General features: G+C 47.6%; 1 protein-coding gene across 2 annotated transcripts; it reads left to right on the top strand.

The window, feature by feature from the left end:
* On the top strand, positions 397-18,895 carry GJA5 (gap junction protein alpha 5). Of its 2 annotated transcripts, none has more exons than XM_005677755.3 (2): positions 397-542; positions 15,130-18,895. In XM_005677755.3, the coding sequence occupies exon 2, from the start codon at positions 15,162-15,164 to the stop codon at positions 16,239-16,241; it is 1,080 nt and encodes a 359-aa protein (XP_005677812.1). In that variant the 5' UTR covers positions 397-542; positions 15,130-15,161; the 3' UTR covers positions 16,242-18,895. The 2 variants fall into 2 exon arrangements, with proteins under 2 accessions (XP_005677812.1, XP_013817922.1); XM_013962468.2 differs by lacking the exon at positions 397-542 and adding an exon at positions 13,209-13,996.

Genomic DNA, 19,290 nt, shown 5'->3' with positions numbered 1-19,290 from the left:
AAACGTGCTCTGTGAATGCACAGTCCATTTTTCTGACAACAGGAAAAGGATGGGGAAGAGGGATCTCTGGGGTAGTACCGGCTTTCCCATTGATGCCCCAGGAAAGCAGCTCGGCAGGGGGTGGGCAGGCAAAGACTAGCACCACCGCACCACCAGCCTGAAGGAGAGAGGGCTAGCTTGAGGACTGCGGGGACAATGACAGGGGGAGGGCCAGCGGGGAGGGGGAGGGCTCAGTCTCCTTCTGGGGAGAACCTGGTGTGGAAAGGCTGCAAGCAGGTCAAGGGGAGAAAACTTTTTAAATAAGCAAAGATCCTAGGAGCACAAAAGGGAGAGGGGAGGGAGAGATCCTGAGGGGGAAGTGGGAGGAGAGAGAAAGAGTAGGAAGAAGTGGGCGGAGGGAGGGTGACAGATAGCGATTAAAAGAGGGTGGGAGAGGAGCGACTGACAGGCTGGAGAGCGAGGAAGAGTGGGCAGCGGAGGACAGGCGGCCAGAGAACCAAGAAGCCTACGGGAATTCCAGACAGGAGGAGGAGGAGAAGAAGGTAAGAGTAAACCTGGATTTTAAGAGCTAAAACTACCAATTGATGGGAAAGAGCCAGAGGAAAAGTCTTGAATTACAGGCTGATCACAACAAAGCTCTTTCTCTGCACCTGTGGGTTTCTCTCCTGCCTCTCTCACCACCAGCCCCTATGATGGTCAGCTTTGGGTATATTAAAGAGGATAGCTTAGGAAGCAGTAGATAAATCACGTACTTGATTTAGAAGGAGCTGCAGAAATGCAAGTGGAGGGCCTCTGCCATCTGTCTGCCTCTCACAGAGTCTCCATGCTCCAGGGGTATCTGCTAAGCAGGACACCAGGCCATTTCCAGGAACTTTCGTGAAGACTGGAATTGGCCCTTTAAAAACTCAAACCATCACTGTTTTACGATGCTTCCTCTAGGCTTGGAATCTTTTGAAATGTTTCCACAGCATCTAGAGGGTGTTTTGATTTTTTTCCCCCCTTAAGGCATGTTGGATGGTTTAAAAATATTCCCTGCCTGATTTCTTGTGGAGTATCATGTCCCTGCTGTACATTGTCAGCAATCTGGCCCCTCGTGCTGGAGCAAAGAGGCTGGTGAGACCCAGAGAGAAAGCCCGGGAGAAGGACCCATGAGAGGTCTCCTTTCCTCCTGGGCACAGGGCAGGAAGGTTTCTGTTGGCTCCTTCATCTCCCTTTCAAGCATGTGATGAAGGGACCGGGGCTCGGGGGGCCAAGAGACCTGGGTTCTATTGCACTGAGGGGCTTGTGATCTTGGACCAGACAATTCCCCTTCTGGGCCTCACTTTCCTCAGCTATAAGATAGAAGGTTTGAAGTAACAGGATCCCTCTCATTACCGTCAGCAGTAACATTGTCCAAGGCTGAAATTCCTAAGCTCAAATGCACCTCAGAAACACCGCAGAAGGGAAGCCCGACAAAGGATTTGACATCCTTACTGCACCTCGGCTCAGTTTTTCCTTCATTTCTTCTCTCAATATCCCATCATAATGGAGGACTTCCTGGTTCTGACTCCTCAGCATCTCACCGAGCTGTTTTCTGAACACAGCTCTGGCACACAGGGTCTGACTGGCCTGAGACAAGACAGGACACCAGGCAGGGAGTAGGGGACCTGAGAGGGATCCAGTGACATTGGACAGAGAAGAGACCAAGGCCACCTCCATCTGCCTGGGGCAGTGGGCTCACGGCTGGGGACATAAGCTGGTATTTACAGCATCCCAGCCTGACTTTTCCATCATCAGGCCAAGTGGCCTCCATCTCTTCCACCCACTGACCTGGGAGTCATAGCCCGGCCCAGCCCCTGACTTGCTGCTCACCAGGGACAGCTCTGAACCTGCCACCCTCCAGCCAGGGTCCCTAGGGCACCACTGCTGTTCAGCGCCTGCGCCCCCCGCTGTCTCTCCAAGCCTTTTCCTCCCTTGCTGGCGACCAAGGAGCAGCCCCAGCGACCACTGGCATACAGCAAACCATACCAGGACATGAGTTTCCTGGCTTCCAAACTGGCACCCTGGGGTGTCCCCTCCCCAGACTCATGACGTTCACAGAGCCATGGCAGTGACACAGCCGTGTTCCCTGCTTGGCCACTGCCTGGAATTCCAGAGATGTTCTTGCTGGGTTGTTGAAACCGGTTATTGTTCTTGTCCGTTAGCTCCTGTCCCCCACTCCAGATGCTGCCCTGAAGTCCTAGGCCTTTAGAATTGGAAGTAGTCTCCTAGGTTTCCTTTGGCAAGTAAGGAAAACAAGGCTCAGAAAAGGGAAATGGTTTGTTGGAAATGACAGAGAGAGCCAGGGCCAGTGCAATTGGAAGGACACCATACTCAGCTCACTCACACCATGGGCTCTTCTGCCTCCCATCCTTGGCTGTGTTTTCTGAGTTTCCATTTCCCCCCAAACCTCCCTGCTTCTTGCATGTAAGTATCTCTACAGTCCTGCTTCCTGGCAGTGGCACCACTCTCCACCTGCTCCTCTTCATCTCCGCCGGCTGGTTGGGGGCACACGCAGTGGAGGCTTCTGGGCTCTCACAGCCAGCAGGGCTACCACAGGGCAGCCTGGCCTCATGAGTCCTGGCTGATCCTGCCTCTGGGACCAGCTGGTCAAAACAGAGCAGGGAGCCTGTCGGTGTGGATCAATCAGACAGGAACTAGAAGACTCACAGTCCTCAGGGTTAGGGAAACGCAAGGCCCAGGCTCTGTCATCTGTCCCAGGAAAGATCTCACCCACCTTGGAGTCCAGCAACTCTCTGTGTTTGGGCTCCAGGACTGAACTGACTGAAGGGGAGAGATGCCCACTTTTTCAGGAAAGCTTCAGGACTCATAGGAAATTAGCTGACTTCACTTTCAATAGGCAGAAGTTGCTGGTTCCTGGCAAAGGACAGTTTGATGCCATTGTGTGAATCAATTGTTTCTGACATGCTAGCAAACAATGGGCAAGAAAAATTCAGCCTTTAGTAATCCACTCACCTTCATAAGGAAAGGGAGTCAGGAGGCCTCGGAATCAGAGGTACTGAAATAACACAGAAAGATCTTCAGTTCAGTTCAGCTCAGTCGCTCAGTCGTGTCTGACTCTTTGCGACCCCATGAATCGCAGCACGCCAGGCCTCCCTGTCCATCACCAACTCCCAGAGTTCACTCAGACCCACATCCATCGAGTCAGTGATGTCATCCAGCCATCTCATCCTCTGTTGTCCCCTTCTCCTCCTGCCCCCAATCCCTCCCAGCATCAGAGTCTTTTTTTAGATTTTCTCTAATTCAGGGGCAGGGCAAAAGGAATCACATTCGGGTTAGAATTTCAACTGTATAAACCTTGGGGAAATGATTTAATGTCTTTGATTCTCAGTTTCATCTGTCAAAGTGAATACATACTTTCCTTGTAAAGTTTTATGAAGAGTAAATAAAACGATGTATTTTAAATGGCTACCATACAGTAACTGCTCAATGAATGATAGAACAATAGAGGAGAATACAGGTCACCTGGTGCTCAGTCCAAATCTCTTGAATTGAGTCTCGTTTTAAGCAAAAGTCTTTCTATAGTGAAGGCTCACCATGACTTGAAATTCTGAAGGTACTGCCTGGTTTTTATGACCACAGATTGTTTTGTTTTTTTTTTCTGAGTCTACCTTTGCTGACCTTTAAGTTGGGAATTAGAAAATCTGGATTTGCCTCTTGACTTTGCCACTAATTTGCCAGATGATCACAACTGGGCAAGTCACAAATTCCCCTGATGTTCTAATAGACTTGGAAGGGCCTAAGCAGTCGTCCAGCTCAACCTCTTTGTTTTACCTAGAGGTTAAACTGAACTGAGGCTCAGGGAGAGGGAATATCTTGTCTGGAGTCACAATGAAATAGCTGGAACGAGAAAGAGCCTGTCTTCTGAGGCTCTTGTCCACAGAGGACTTCTAGAAGCTGAATCCAACCTGGCATCTCCATGATTGAGAACTTGGAAGTGCAGGTGTCGTAAAGGGTCAAGATGCCTCTTCCCCTCAGATCACAGAGAACACAACCTCCTATTTCCCTTTCGTGGAAAACTGAGTCACCTTCAAAGCTACCCTTGTGGATGTGCCTTTGGTTTGGTGATTAGATTCCTAAGCGCTGCAGCTCCCCAGAAAGGAGGAATTACATGAAGCGCACATTTCATAATATGGACTCATGGAGTCCATCTCCAGACCCAAAATCTTGAGTTAAAGGGAAGTTGGGAGGCAGGCTGGACTGATGATGAGTATAAATGGAGCGTGATTGGAGTGGATCACTACACGCCTTTTCCTCTCCTCCCACCACTCTTCTTTAAACCGAATGACAGAACTGATGTAGAGTTAAATTAATATCCTTCCCATTGCCCATGTTTTCCTCACTCTGACAGTCACCCTCCCCCACCTGGTAGCACATGGGGGCGGTCCGTGCTGAGTCCCTCTAGCCGGCCTGCTCCTGTCAAATGCTGAGTCAAGTTGGCTCGCTGGGTCATATTTCAGAGGAGTTTTTACTGGAAATGGCAGAAAACAAGGAACTACATCACTGAGTGGCTACTACGTGCCTATTACGGTTCTAGATGTTTCCACTTATTCACACACTGTTTAATCCCCATGAGGAAACATTCCCTCTTTACAAATGAGGAAGAAATTGAGAGGTTATGTGACTTGCCTGAGGTCACACTACTAGACAGTGATGGAGGCAGGCTCAAATCCCACTCTTCTGAGGGACCATGAGTCCTACCACCTAACTATTTCAGTTCCCATTGCTCTTGTTGCAATCTGACATCAATGGAACTCCAGCGCCTGCTGTTTGGCCAGCTGAGAACCCAGTGGTAGACAGTGTCGCAGCCAAGAGCGTTTACTGGCTAAAAAAGGAAATAACTTTCTATATGTGATTTCTGGCCAAACGGTGGCAGATGCTGAGGAATCTGGGAATCCTGACCACTGTGGGCTGAGGACTCCATGTGATCATCAATTCTAGGAACAGCATATGCAGGGGATGGCCAGCCAATGAACCAGAGGCTAAAAGGAAAAACCCTGGGCCTCTTATGGGAAAGTGGGAAAAAGCCCTGCTTGTGCAGTTAAGACACTAGAGCTCCAGTCAGGGCTTTGTCACCAGCTGTCAGTCCTGTCAGTCCTAAGGCCTCTTTGCTTTTCCTTCCCTTTTAGAGGCAGGCTTTGAAGTCAGGTAGACCAAGTTCACGTCTCCTACACAGCATTTGCTACTTGTGTGACTCTGTACAAGTTCTTTAAACTCTGAGTCTCAGTTTTCTCAGCTCTAAAATGGGATAATACTGGTTTCCTAGCAAGGCTAATGTAAGAGTTAGAAAGTGGACTTGTAAAATGCTTCACAAGTGGAAAACACTCAGATAGTGGTTTCTGTTATTACTACTGCTTAACTTCCCTGGACCCTGGTCTTCATCTTGGGTTGAGAAATAAGGGGTTGATTTTGATTGATCCCTAGATTCCTAGATTCCTTTTAGCTCTACTGTACTATGAATCGATGACAAGCTGTTGGAAATAATAAAGCATTCCATAAATGTATTTTTCATTAATAACCACACAAGTATCAATCGACCCCTTCTGGGATAATAAAGACCTCCCAATATTTCATTGTAATTCAATATCTCCATTTGCCATTCCCTCCCATCTATTCCTTGTAAATATGTCTTCTAACATTTTAAGAAGATTACTTATCCTAGCATAATGCTCTTTCTCTACTTTGCCTGCTCCCTTCTACCTCCTTGGCTTTGAAACAACTGTCGGCCAGCAGGATCTCTGAATGGCCCACTCTGTCCTTGCCAGAATCAAATAATTAAATTTAAAGAGGAGTTAATTATCTGCCCTTGGCCGGAGTAAAAGGAAAACTAAAGTGATACTTAATCTCCTCCATCTGTCTCCTTCTCCCTCTCTCTCACCTCTAACTCCTCCTCCCCTCTCTAGAGATTAAGATTCAGGGGCCCAGGCCCCCTGGACTTCTCATTCTGAGAAAGTTGCCCAGACTGCCCAACTCAGTGCTGCTGCTACTGCTGCCAAGTCGCTTCAGTTGTGTCCGACTCTGTGCGACCCCATAGACGGCAGCCCACCAGGCTCCCCCATCCCTGGGATTCTCCAGGCAAGAACACTGGAGTGGGTTGCCATTACCTCCTCCAATGTATGAAAGTGAAAATTGAAAGTGAAGTCGCTCAGTCGTGTTCGACTCTTAGTGACCCCATGGACTGCAGCCTACCAGGCTCCTCCATTCATGGGATTTTCCAGGCAAGAGTACTGGAGTGGGTTGCCATTGCCTCCTCTGCCCAACTCAACAGCCATAGGTGTATCATACATCTAGCTGATTGCTTTCCCTGAGGCTGAAGTAGCTACTGCAAACCTAAATCAAGAAAAGAATGAAAGTTCTAAATGTAAGAATTACCCTCAACCATGTACAAATCGACTCCCTAGTCTCATAGTTATTTCACAAACATCCCTGTAGCAGTTATCTTATGTAGAAGAGGCCACTCTTCGACCAGTAAGGATTTTCAAAGAAAGGAACTTCAGGTGATTTAGATTCTAGCACGGTTCTTAAGGCAGGAGCATCGCTGTCAGAAAAGACAAGAGCTGGCTTTGATGCCAATTTCGTTGCTTACCAGCACGTCACCCTCAAGTGATCTTGCTTGTCTACCCCCACTGAAGACTGTAAGAAGGGAACAGGGCCAGACCCTACTTACTATGGTTGCTGTGAGAATCAAATGAGAAAATATATATCAAAAAACTTGCAGTGTCTGGCACATAGAAGGCTCTCAAAAAGTGTTAGATTCTCTTTTTATTCTCACCTTTTTGTGTAACTCTGGGTAAACTAGCAAATGAAGCTGAGAATCTGCGAGGATAATAAAGATTAATGAGGTGGCTGAGGATCAAGACCACTCTCTCCTGTACTTCTCCCTACAAGCCTATTTTAGGGAGAAACTATTGGGGGTGAAGGAAAATTAGAAAAATGTACAATCATAAGCAAGCTTCACAAGAGCTCTGAGATGATGGTTACAGTTGACACTCCACTTTACAAAGCCACCTTTGATATCTGGCATTGCACTGGGGCTCATGGACACTTTCTGAACTGAGCTGCGCTGACGTGAGATTACACCTAAGGCATCCTGTAAGTGACACCCTTTGGGTCTTTTTACAACAGAATTCTCTTCATTGGGAAGCAAGTCAACCCTGCCCTTGCTGCATTTCACTGCATGGTGAGCGAAATTATAACATGGGCCCAGGGGATTGTTATTATTACTATGAATAACAATCTTTATTGAGAACCAGAGGTCTGGTAGATACTATCCAGATCATGTGTCATTGTCCAGAATTAGACGCAGACTCTGCAGAGTGATCTTAAAATCTAATTTTGACAAACTTGGATGAGTTTCCCAGTGATCTGCGGGGAGGAGGCGGAGAAGGAATAGTCCGTGGTGACCAAGTCTCTTGCTGTAGACACACTCAGTCCTGTTCAGTTAAGTGGAGGGCTCCCTCATGGGCAGAAGGAAGGCTCGTGGCTCTTCTTTCCCTGGTATCCTGGTCACCATAGTCACAGTGCAGGTGACCCTAGGTTGGCTTCCCAGGGAGCTGCCTCTACTGGCATTAGGTGTTTTGAGTGACCTGAATGCTGTCATTCATCCACCATTGTTTCTAAAAAGTACACAAATCCGCCTATCAATTTCAGGGCACAATATTAAGCTCTAAGGGAAAAGAGAGGATAGAGAGATTTCAAGGGGAGGATCCAATGATGAATCATTATGGGCCTTATCTTCAAGGACAACTCAACTCAGGGGTGAGCTGCAGAGATGATACAGAGTCAGAAGGGCAAATAATTCTCATTATGTGTGTGAAACTCGGTGGTTTTACAATTAAACCCAAGCCCCAGCTCCTGAGGTAGGGACATGAATTTGTTGTTAGATAGTATACTGTAGTGGAGAAGGCAATGGCACCCCACTCCAGTACTCTTGCCTAGAAAATCCCATGGATGGAGGAGCCTGGTAGGCTGCAGTCCATGGGGTCACTAAGAGTTGGACATGACTGAAGCAACTTAGCAGCAGCAGCAGCAGCACAGTATACTATAGACTTCCCTGGTGGTATTGTCAATAAGAATCTGCCTGCCAATGCAGGGGATTTGAGTTCGATACGTGGTCTGGAAGGATTCCACAGGCTGCAGAGCTACTGAGCCCGTGCGCCACAGCCACTGAGCCCACACCCTAGAGCCTGCGCTCCACAATGAGAAGCCGCCGCGATTAGAAGCCCGCTCACCCCAGCTAGACAGTAGCCCGCATTCTCCACAATTAGAGAAAGCCCATATGCAGCAACAAAGACCCAAAACAACCGAAAAGAAATTAACTAATTAATTAAAAAATAACATATTGTAAGGACTGATATGTTTGGTTCCAGAGGACAAGAACTAGAATCAACAAAAGAAAGAGAATTTTCAAGGCCTCCTCACAGTAGCTTCTTACTCACCTGCCTCACACCTTCCTGAGCAGGAGAGACAGAGGTGCAGTTTCTGCTATGTGCTGGGTGGCACTTGCCACCTGCAGCTTGCCTAGTTCATGTCGCAGTCGAGACTAAAGGACTGCAGCGAGCAGGATGACCACCAAGGAAAGGGTCTCACCTCCCCCACTCCATTTGGGGGCTGTGTCAGAGATAATGCAACTTTATTAGTAGGCCAAATATTCTTCCCCCAATCACTGCTGCTGCTAAGTCGCTTCAGTCGTGTCCGACTCTGTGCGACCCCATAGACGGCAGCCCACCAGGCTCCCCCGTCCCTGGGATTCTCCAGGCAAGAACACTGGAGTGGGTTGCCATTTCCTTCTCCAATGCATGAAAGTGAAAAGTGAAAGGGAAGTCTCTCAGTCGTGTCCGACCCTCAGCAACCCCATGGACTGCAGCCTACAAGGCTCCTCCATCCATGGGACTTTCCAGGCAAGAGTACTGGAGTGGGATGCCGTTGCCTTCTCCTCCACCAATTACTAAGAAATCATTTATTATGCACCTAATAAGAAAACCTAATGCAATAAAAATACTAAGTATTTACTTTGAGAAGTCTACTACCCTTCTTATAGGGAAAGCTGTTATATCCTTGAGGGCAGGAATCATGTCTAATCTGGGTTTTTGCTTGTTTGGCTAGCTGGGCTTGTGCAGTATGTGGAATCTTAGTTCTCTAACCAGGGAGCAAACCTGTGCCCCTTACGTTGGGAGCATGGAGTTGTAACCACCAGACCAACAGGGAAGTCCCCTGATCTGTTTATTAATTAAACAGATGTTGACTGCCTAGTCTTTGACAGGCCGGGTACCTCTGAGGTATTATTTCAGTACCGAGAATAATAGTGGACACATAGTGCAGGTTAGCTGATAGACAAGAAGTTTTTGGAGAACAAGTATAAGGCAGCATATAAGCCAGTGTGGGAGTATACCCTGACTGCTGGATGGTAATTTAGCATCTTCAGAGTTCAGGAGATATCAAAGAGGGCTGAGGTCAATTTGAGACAATGTCTCCGTTTCCACTCAGAACTGTGGGGCAGAGAAAGACGTGCTGGCTATGAGTTTAGGTTAATTTGAGCTGCTCTAAATTGGTTTTCTTTAAAAACATTGGCTGTGTAGGGTGGCCTCAGTGCCAACATAAGGAGGAGCACCAGACTAGACACCGAATTTTATTCCTAATCATATAATACATGAAGTGAAGGAATAAAATGATGCTCACTTTGCACAGAAACCTTCCTTTGGCCCTTTGCCTCTTATCCAAGCACCATGTTACTGTTACCAAACATCTTCCCTAATGACTTCTCCAAAAGGTTTGCTTTGTCCCACGATGTGGCACATTGAAAGAGGACATGGAAGTTCTTGGGATAAAGAATGTTCTGGATTGGGATGTTCTTGTCCAGGTTCTATGGACTATCTCTTTTTGCCTTGGGGGCTTCAGAACTCATATCAGTTGCAAAGGGCTGTAGAATCCAACTATCCAGGGCTCTAAGAAGGGCCCAGGCCCCACCTGAACCAGAGTCAACCTCCTATTTTATGTTTCCATCACTGTTGTTTAGTCTCTAAGTCATGTCCGACTCTTTGTGACTCTGTGGAATGTAGCCCACCAGGCTCCTCTGTCCACATGATTTCCCAAGCAAAAATTCTTCTGTGGGTTGCCTTTTCCTTCTCCAAGGGATCTTCCTGATCTAGGGATCAAACCCAAGTCTCCTGCTTTGGCAGGAGGATTCTTTACCACTGAGCCCCAGGCCCCTATATTTCCCTAATGTTAACACACTTTGTGCTTTATTGCAATTATGTGTTTGTTCTCTCTCCTTAATGAAGGAAAATAAAGGCAGTTCAGCTCAGTAAAGGCGGGGACTCTGTGCTTGCCTTTTTTGCTGTATCTTCAGTGTTGTCCTCACTGAATGATGCCTGATAACTGGTAAACATTCAATAAATTTATTAAATGAATGACTGAAATGGGAGGACATCATAGGCTAAGAGAACATGAGAAGCCAAGATAAAGAGGTGATTTTCCCATTTAGGTCACCACAGAGCATTAAGTAGAGTTCTCTATGCCATACAATAGATTGTCATTAGTTATCTATTTTATTGATAGTACCAATAGTGTGTATGTGTCAGTCCCAATCTCCCAATTCACCCCACCCACACTTTCCCCCCTCTTGATGTCTTTATGTTTGTTCTCTACATCTGTGTCTCTATTTCTGCTTTGCAAATGGATTGATCTGTACCATTTTCCTAGATCCCACATATATGCATTAATATATGGCGTTTGTTTTTCTCTTTCTGACTTACTTTACTCTGTATGATAGCAGAGCCTAACACAAAATTGTAGAGCAACTGTACTCCAATAAACATTAAAAATTAAATAATACCAGCTATATAGAAAAAAGATAAAGAGATGAGAAATTATGGGTCATAAATATGTGTGTGGGGAGTTGTGTAGCTTAAGTATTGAGTATGTGAGGGGAACAGCAAGAATAGATAGGATGGGGAGGGCTTCCCAGGTAGCGAAGTAGGTAAAGAATCTGCCTGCCAATGCAAGAGATGTGAGAGACACAAGAGACTCAGGTTCAACCCCTCGGTCGGGAAGATCCCCTGGAGTAGGAAATGGCAACCCCCCTCCAATATTCTTGCCTGGGAAATTCCAAAAAGAGTTGGACATGACTGAGCATACACACACTGTGGAGGATTTCAAGAGCAAGTTAAATAGTTTGAACTTTATAAACAGTAGGAAGCTAGTGAAGATCACAGACAAAGCAGTGGCATATACTACCATTTGTATTTGATAGAGTTTATTCATGGCATGGGCAGCTTCCTTTGCCCTCCTAACACACTTCCTGCCAAGAAACAGATGATAATCTACAAAGTATTTTGTGTGCTATTCACCCAGAAAACTCAATGAGTATCTAATCTACAAGTTTTTTTTTGGCTGAGGTTGTAGGTAGCCCAAAGACACCCACAGGAGTCAAGAAATTGACTTTAGCCAGGGAACTTTCCTATTATAAGCTGAGCGGCTTGTACATAACAGCAATTTGAAGTTTCTCTGAGCTTGTCTGAGTCATCCGAGAAGTTACAGATGAGAGGTTTTTCACCCTATATACTGCCACCAGGGCTCCCAGTCTGCCTCAGTCCACACCTCCTCGGTTAGTTCGTATCTGTTCTCTCCCAGTGAGACTTCCCCAGAGGCTCAGGGGTAAAGAACCCACCTGCCAGTGCAGGAGACGTGGGTTTGATCCCTGGGTCAGGAAGATCCCCTGGAGAAGGAAATGGCAACCCATTTCCTTATTCTTGCCTGGGAAATCCAGTGGACAGAGGAGCCTGACAGGCTACAGTCCATGGGGTTGCAAAAGAGTCGGACACGACTTAGTGACTAAACAACCACAGCAAAGATTGTCTTTCTGATATTCCATCAAGACTGCGTTCCTTTCTGGTACCTGTGCTTTTACTTCTTCCAGGTGGGACCCCTTGGACCACAAGTGAGGGAGTCAGCAGGCAAGCCTCCTGGCAGACCAGACCAAAGCGTCACATTCTTTGCCTTGAACTATTTTTATGCTTCCTTGGGGACTTGCAAGGAATGAATGACAGTGCCAGAAGATCAAGGGAAAAGTCTTCAGGGATGGAGGAGAGTTTGAAAAACTTGCCCTGGAAGAATACACATCTGTTTCGTTTTGTTTCTTTTTCATTGACTTTTCTCTTTCTCTCGGCTTTCTCCCCTCTTCTCTTTTTCTTTCTTCTGCTTGATAATGCACGTCTCTCTACCTTTCGCTTTCTCTTATTTTTGTCTTTCCCCACCACTTTCCTTGCTAGAAATCGCTGCCTTTTATTTGGTCCTTATATTCTGAGCACTGTGTGAAGTGCTTTTTCTGTATCCCCTCATAATACTTGATGAGCTAAATATCAGTATATCCATTTTGCATGGGAGGAAATTGAGACATAGATGCAGTAACTTCTCCAAGCTCAGCAGATACTCACAAGGATTTGAACTCCACTTAACTAACCCCCAAACTGACTTTCCTGAACAGTTACAGAGCCTCTTTCCCCCATTTCCATCACTCCCTTGTCTTTTCCCTCTTTTTAATCCTTCTCTTTCCCCTTCTCTCCCTCCCTTCTCTCTGACATTCGCCACATCTTGGTCTCTGCACGTGTGCTGATGACCCTGAAGGTGCTGAACACTGTGCAAGTGCCCAGAGGGATCAGAGACCATTCAAATTCTTATCTAATCAGCTATTTTCCTTTTGGACAAACGCTCCACAATTTTCCACTTTGGGAGGGGGCCCTTAATCATGTGAGGAAAAGGGCAGATGTCTGGTCACAAACCAGAGAAAAGGTTTCAAGACTTGGAAGGGTCTTTGATATGAAGGTGAACAGAGATAAGGTCCTTTCTGCTTACTCACGGACCCTTTCATTCCCAGGGACTCTGTGTACTCTCAGGGTTGGGGAGTGGAGTGCTGGGAGAAGACAGAGCCAGGAGGCTGGTCTCTGTCAAGATATCAACTCAGAAGCCAAAGCCTGGACCATGAAATATGGTCCTGTCCTTCCTTCCTTTCATGCATAAGAACTGGAACTGGGATAGGATAAGGGGCATGCTGGCAGCAAAGATGTGAAGGTTAAGGTTTGAACTTGACAACTTCTAAAGTCCCATCAGAGTCTGAGGTTTTAAGATTCCAAGAAGGGAATATTTATCTTCAACACCCTCCTTTTTTTTTCTTTTTTTTTTTTCCTTTAGGACTGGTTGATTAAAGGCTTAAGCCATAAGAACATTTATTGCTCATCAAGTAAAAATTCTGGACATAGAAGAGTCAAGAGTTGATTCAGAAGCCTTGGGGCACCGGTTGCATTTCTGAGATTCCCTGGGCAGCTTCAGGCATCTTGACTCACACAACCTGTCCACAGGCAGTCGTGGGGGTGAAGAGGACTTCAAAGGAGGCTCTCTCTGTTTACTGGGGGATGGAAAACATTTTCTAGAGCACTCCCTCCAAGTTAGACCCTCCCCCGCCTCACCTCACAGAGCAGAACTAACTGCAGTGAAGGCTGAGAAAGTGGTAGCTGACCTTCTTATCCTGCTAATGGTTTGCCATGAGTAGGAAACATCAGCGCCTGCCACCCCCTCCTTCATTCATTCAACTAAGACTTACTAAGCCCCCACCCTGGGCTAGGTGATGATGGTACAGAGGAAAAGCCAAGTCTTGTTCTCAAGGAGCTCCTGCTGGAAGAACATAGACAGGAAGAGGATCACAAGATGTTAGGAGAGGACTGAGTGTCCCCAGGGTCACTGCAGAGCTGAAGATACTCAGCTTGAGGAAGCAGGGAGGGCTGGAGAAGCAATGACTGGGTTCAGTTCTGAAGAGTATATAGGATTCAGCTAGGGGTGAGGAAACATGTAGGAGGTGGTTGCGAGGAGGGCATTCAAGAATCTTCCAGGAACTGGCATGCTGGGGACCAGCAGGAAATGAGGCTGATGAAATATGCAAGGAGCTGATGAGGGAAGATTCTAGGTGAGACTTGGAGGTTTGAGGCATTTATTCCAGATGTGAGGTGGGCAGATCTGGGGGTGGATGCCTTCTGTGTGCAGAAGGACAAGCCGAAAGGCACTGCTGGAATGCTTGCACCGCAGTGAGGAGCAGGTCAGCACTAGAAGCTGCTCACCAGCTGGGGAACCTGAGAAACCTCTCAGTGTCTTCTTTGTGCTGCTGTGCTTAGTTACTCAGTCAGGTCCGACTCTGCGACCCCATGGACTATAGCCGCCCCCACCCCCCACCCGCCCAGGCTCCTCTGTCCATGGGGATTCTCCAGGCAAGAGTACTGGAGTGGGATACCATGCTCTCCTCCAGGGGACCTTCCCAACTCCGGGATCAAATCCAGGTCTCCCACATTCCCAGCGGGTTCTTTACCATCTGAGCCACTTTTACCACCTCCCAGAAGATCTGACCCATGCTGCAAGGCTCCGATTACTAGAAAATGCTTCCTGAGGAGCCAGATTTGCCACTCCCACCCTCTTTTTTCTCTACCACCTAATTCTACCTGCTGAAGTCAGAAAAATATTTTTTACCCAACAGCCATTCAACCATATGGAACATGTGAGCTATGATTTTCAGCATATCACATACCTCATCTCCTTTAACCCTCAAATCCTCTGGTGTAGCTATTCCCATTTTACAGACAAGGAAACAGACTCAGTGAGGCAAAAGTCCAGAGTCACACTTGCAGATTCCTGTCCTACACTACTCCAATATTTCACAGGTGAGGTCCTTGAATATCTGCATCAGAATAACTGAGGCTGCTCGCCGCAAATCAAGATTCTTCGGGGGCCAACCCAGACCTCCCGGATAGAATCTCTGGAGGCAAAAGCACAGGATGCACACACATTTTAACACACATCTCAGTTGATTTCTAGATCCATTAAAGTGTGGGAATCATACTCTAATCTCGCTATCAGGAGTCCTTTGAGTCTTCTCTTTCATTTTTGCTGGGCATGGGGGAGAAGGATAGCCCTTCAGGCGAATCTGATTTCTAAGTTGCCTCTCTAAAGGAATGCACTGGTTTGGGTCAGTGGAATCACAGGGCATGATCGGACTTCCCAGACATTCCCAGAACCATCCCTCTGTTTTTCTCTCTGCCCCATTGGCAGGAGTCTTGGCGCCTGTCTTCTGCTGAGCCAAGATGGGTGACTGGAGCTTCCTGGGAGAGTTCCTGGAGGAAGTACACAAGCATTCCACGGTGATCGGCAAGGTCTGGCTCACAGTCCTCTTCATATTCCGCATGCTGGTGCTGGGCACGGCTGCCGAGTCATCCTGGGGCGATGAGCAGGCTGATTTCCTCTGTGATACGATGCAGCCTGGTTGCGAGAACGTCTGCTATGACCAGGCCTTCCCCATCTCCCACATTCGATACTGGGTGCTGCAGGTCATCTTCGTCTCCACACCCTCACTAGTGTACCTGGGCCATGCAGTGCACATGGTGCGCGTGCAAGAGAAGCGGAAGCTGCTCCGGGAGGCTGAGAGGGCCAAAGAGGCTCGGGCTGCTGGCTCCTACGAGTACCCGGTGGCCGAGAAGACAGAGCTGTCCTGCTGGGAAGAAGTGAACGGAAGGATTGCCCTCCAGGGCAGTCTGCTCAACACCTACGTCTTCAGCATCCTGATCCGCACCACCATGGAGGTGGCCTTCATTGTGGGCCAGTACCTCCTCTACGGGGTCTTCCTGGACACCCTGCATGTCTGCCGCAGGAGTCCCTGCCCCCACCCCGTCAACTGCTATGTGTCCCGGCCCACGGAAAAGAATGTCTTCATTGTCTTTATGCTGGCAGTGGCCGGACTGTCCCTTTTCCTTAGCCTTGCTGAACTTTACCACCTGGGCTGGAAAAAGATTAGGCAGCGATATGTCAAGTCCCAGCCAGGCATGGGTGAGTGCCAGCTTCCTGGTCCCTCAGCCGGCATAGTCCAGAGCTGCACACCACCCCCTGACTTCAATCAGTGCCTGGAGAATGGCCCTGGGGGGAAATTCTTCAGTCCATTCAGTAACAAGATGGCCTCCCAACAGAACACAGATAACCTGGCCACGGAGCAGGTGCGAAGTCAGGAGCAGATTCCGAGAGAAGGCTTTATTCACATCCGTTATGCCCAGAAGCCAGAGTTACCCAATGAGGGCTCCCCAGGGCCCAGCCTCCCCCATGGCTACCAGAGTGACAAGCGCCGTCTCAGCAAGGCCAGTAGCAAGGCCAGGTCAGATGACCTGTCAGTGTGACCTCCAGTGTGGGAGAACCAGATGGGAACAGAGGAACTCAGAGAGGGAAGACATGTTCTTTCTAACCCCATCTCTTTCATTCTCGTCACTGCTATGCTGTTTTTGGACTCTGGGTCTCAAGGACATTGCTCATTCTTTCCAGAAGATGTAAGCAGGTCTTTGTGGATGCGGTCAGAGACATAGCTATCTGTCCAGGCTGCTGTCTCTTCCCCATCGTCCACCCAGAATCCTCAATGAAGCCTTTCAGATTACTCTGTGAATGGAATGGAAGAAGGGAGGGGATCATAGCAAATCTGGCCTGGGAGGGATAGCCAGAGGGGTAGGATGACTCTCTACACAACAGCCACACAGCAGATGGATTCTCTAGGTCCTTCTGGCTTCCTTGATCTGAACACCCTTCCTCTGTCAAGAAAGAGCCCAAAGTTCCCAGCCCACCAATGAGCATGAGTCAAGGAACTTGCATTAGATGCGCTCTTGAGTGTGTTGTCTCCTTGGACCATACCTTGGAGTGGTGATGAGGTTGCCATGGTCTGCCCTTGGCTGCCCCTCCCTCTGCCCAGTCTTACTTAAAAAGAGGTCCTTGGAACTCAACCAGCAGGCTCAACTTTACAAGTGCCTTGGTATGCACCTCTGGCAAATGTCTCACCTTGGTGATATTGCAGCCTTTCCTTCTGCCAGGGTGTGCAACCAGCCCCTGGGGCTGGAAAGCTCTCCTGGGGAGTCACTGTACACACAATTCCACTGGAATTCCTGCCACCACCTGTCACCCTGCAGCTCTTTTACAGTTCAAGCTGATGATAGACACCATCCCTTCCATTCCCCCCTTGGCAGTCCCTCGAGTGCTCCCCTAAACACCTTATTGACCAGAATGCCCAAGAAGCCATTTTCCTCTCTTGAATCCTTACCAGATCACCAGCCATGGAAGCCAGTGGAATTTCCCTAGGTCTTATGAAAACAAAGAGGATATTGTGCTTCTCAGATTCCCTTTGGGAAAAAGAATAATTCTGTTGTGAAGATAGAAATAAAAAAGGAGAGAAAATACTGGAAAACTATTTTTCCCTCCTGTTTGCTTCCCTTGCTGACTGCCAACTTAGAGTGCCAAGAGGAGGTGTGATGACAACTATGGAGGCCCCCAGATTTCTCTTTCCCTGGAGTATTTAGCAGGGGCATGAAAGCAGTAAGGGAATCTCCAGCTCTCTTGGCAGGGCCCTTGTTTAAGAGCACAGAAATGCCTGTGTCTTCCCATTGCTCCCAAAGAGACTGCCAAAAGCAGTGGGGACTGCAGAAAAGCCATGTCTTCCCAGGGACTGGCCAGGTTTCTCTCTTCAGTTCATCCATAATGGGTAGTTGCCAATTTGGATGAAGATAAATGATGCTCAGAATTGGATGCTGAAACTTATAAGGAGATGATTGCTTTTTAAAATGCATGTGTGTGTGTGTGTGTATGCTGATAAAGTGGGTGAAGAGGAGGGGAGTCCTGAAAAAAGGAAAGAATATCTTAGAGACACTTTCCTGCTTTCCTCTAGATGTCTGGCAGAGGGCTGAGACTCATTGTTTTCAGTGTCATCAACCTAAAGATATAGGCATGAGAGGCCAGGATAGAAGAGGTTGAAGGCTCAGAAGGAGGCTCAGCCTCTGCCCCACATGCCCATCTCTGGGCCCCTCTGCTGAGACTTGAATGTTATTGGTGGGGAGAGAGAAGGATGTGGGCAGAGGAGTGGAGGAAACTGACTGGGATGCCATTTAGGGAAGAATGATTGATTATCCTAGATCCCTGGAGGGAACACCTTTTAATCTATTGTCTGGCACTGGCATTGAAAGTGAGGTCGCTCAGTCGTGTCCGACTCTTTGCAATCCCATGGACTGTAGTCTACCAGGCTTCTCTCTCTATGGGATTTTCCAGGCAAGAGTACTGGAGTGGGTTGCCATTTCCTTCTCCAGGGGATCTTCCTGACCCAGGGATCGAACCCAAGTCTCCTGCATTGCAGGCAGACGCTTGCATTAAGACTCTCCAAAACAAAACAAGACTATCTTTCCCACTATCTCTCAAGTGTGTTTGTTTTATGAAATAAGTGTTCTTGGGTTAGAAATTCTGTGAGATCAGTCCTTCATGAAGGGGCTTTCAGGAAGGAAAAAAGGAAATAATATGTGTAGTTTGTCCAAATAAAGTCTGGCCCTCCATGTATCTCTTCTTGGTGTCCCTTTCATGGTATGACTATAAGATAGTGGTAGCAGACTTGGTAGGGGAGGGGAGCACTTGATCAATATTGCAAAGGGCTTTGGAATTACACATGCTAGGGTGAAAATTGCAGCTGCTGATTTACAACTGGACTCCAGCAGGCTACTTAATCCTTGAAGCTTGGTTTCCTCATCTGTAAACTGAACCTAGTAATATCTACCTCACAGGTTGTTTGTTGAGGTCCTTTAATGGACCAGAACCTGGTGGTCTGGAGTCGACGATAAGAAAGTAAAAGAGCGAAAGAGGCTAATATTCCTTGGTTTACACAGAAAGCCAATAAAGCCCCCGCAGGGGGCCTGCTCTGTTCACAAAGTCCTCAGGTACCCTCTTGATGGGGTGAAGATGCAGAGCGGCTTTTCGAGAGGGTCTTAGGAGCCTGGGCAGGAAAGCGAACTCAGAGAGCCTCTGTACTCCAGGGGATCAGCCTGAAAAAAAGAGCGAGGGAGAGAGAGAGAGAGAGAGACACGGGGACCAGAGCTCTGATGGAGCAAATGTGTTTTATTCAACACTGTGTAGGTATTTATACTGTCTTACAAAATAGCTATTTTCAGCAGAGATAAAATCAAAACTTACACGTTATCAAGAAAACATGAGATCATCCATATGAAAGAGAGAGTTGTAAATAACCACTTTTACCATATGGTTCATAAAAAGGAAGAGGGTACTTATCACCATATAGAAAAACTAATGAAGGAAATGCCTGGATTCCTCAGTCCTGGGAGAGGCTTGCCTCTCCTCTTAATTCCTGAATATTCAGGAATTAATAAGGAGCAGAGAATTCCTGACAGATCCAAAACGGCACACAGGAAG

This window comes from Capra hircus, chromosome 3, assembly GCF_001704415.2.
Source record: "Capra hircus breed San Clemente chromosome 3, ASM170441v1, whole genome shotgun sequence".
In the NCBI taxonomy this organism is placed as follows: Eukaryota; Metazoa; Chordata; class Mammalia; order Artiodactyla; family Bovidae; genus Capra; species Capra hircus.
The sequence above is the reverse complement of the archived record's forward strand: the minus strand, read 5'-3'. Positions and strand labels throughout refer to the sequence as shown.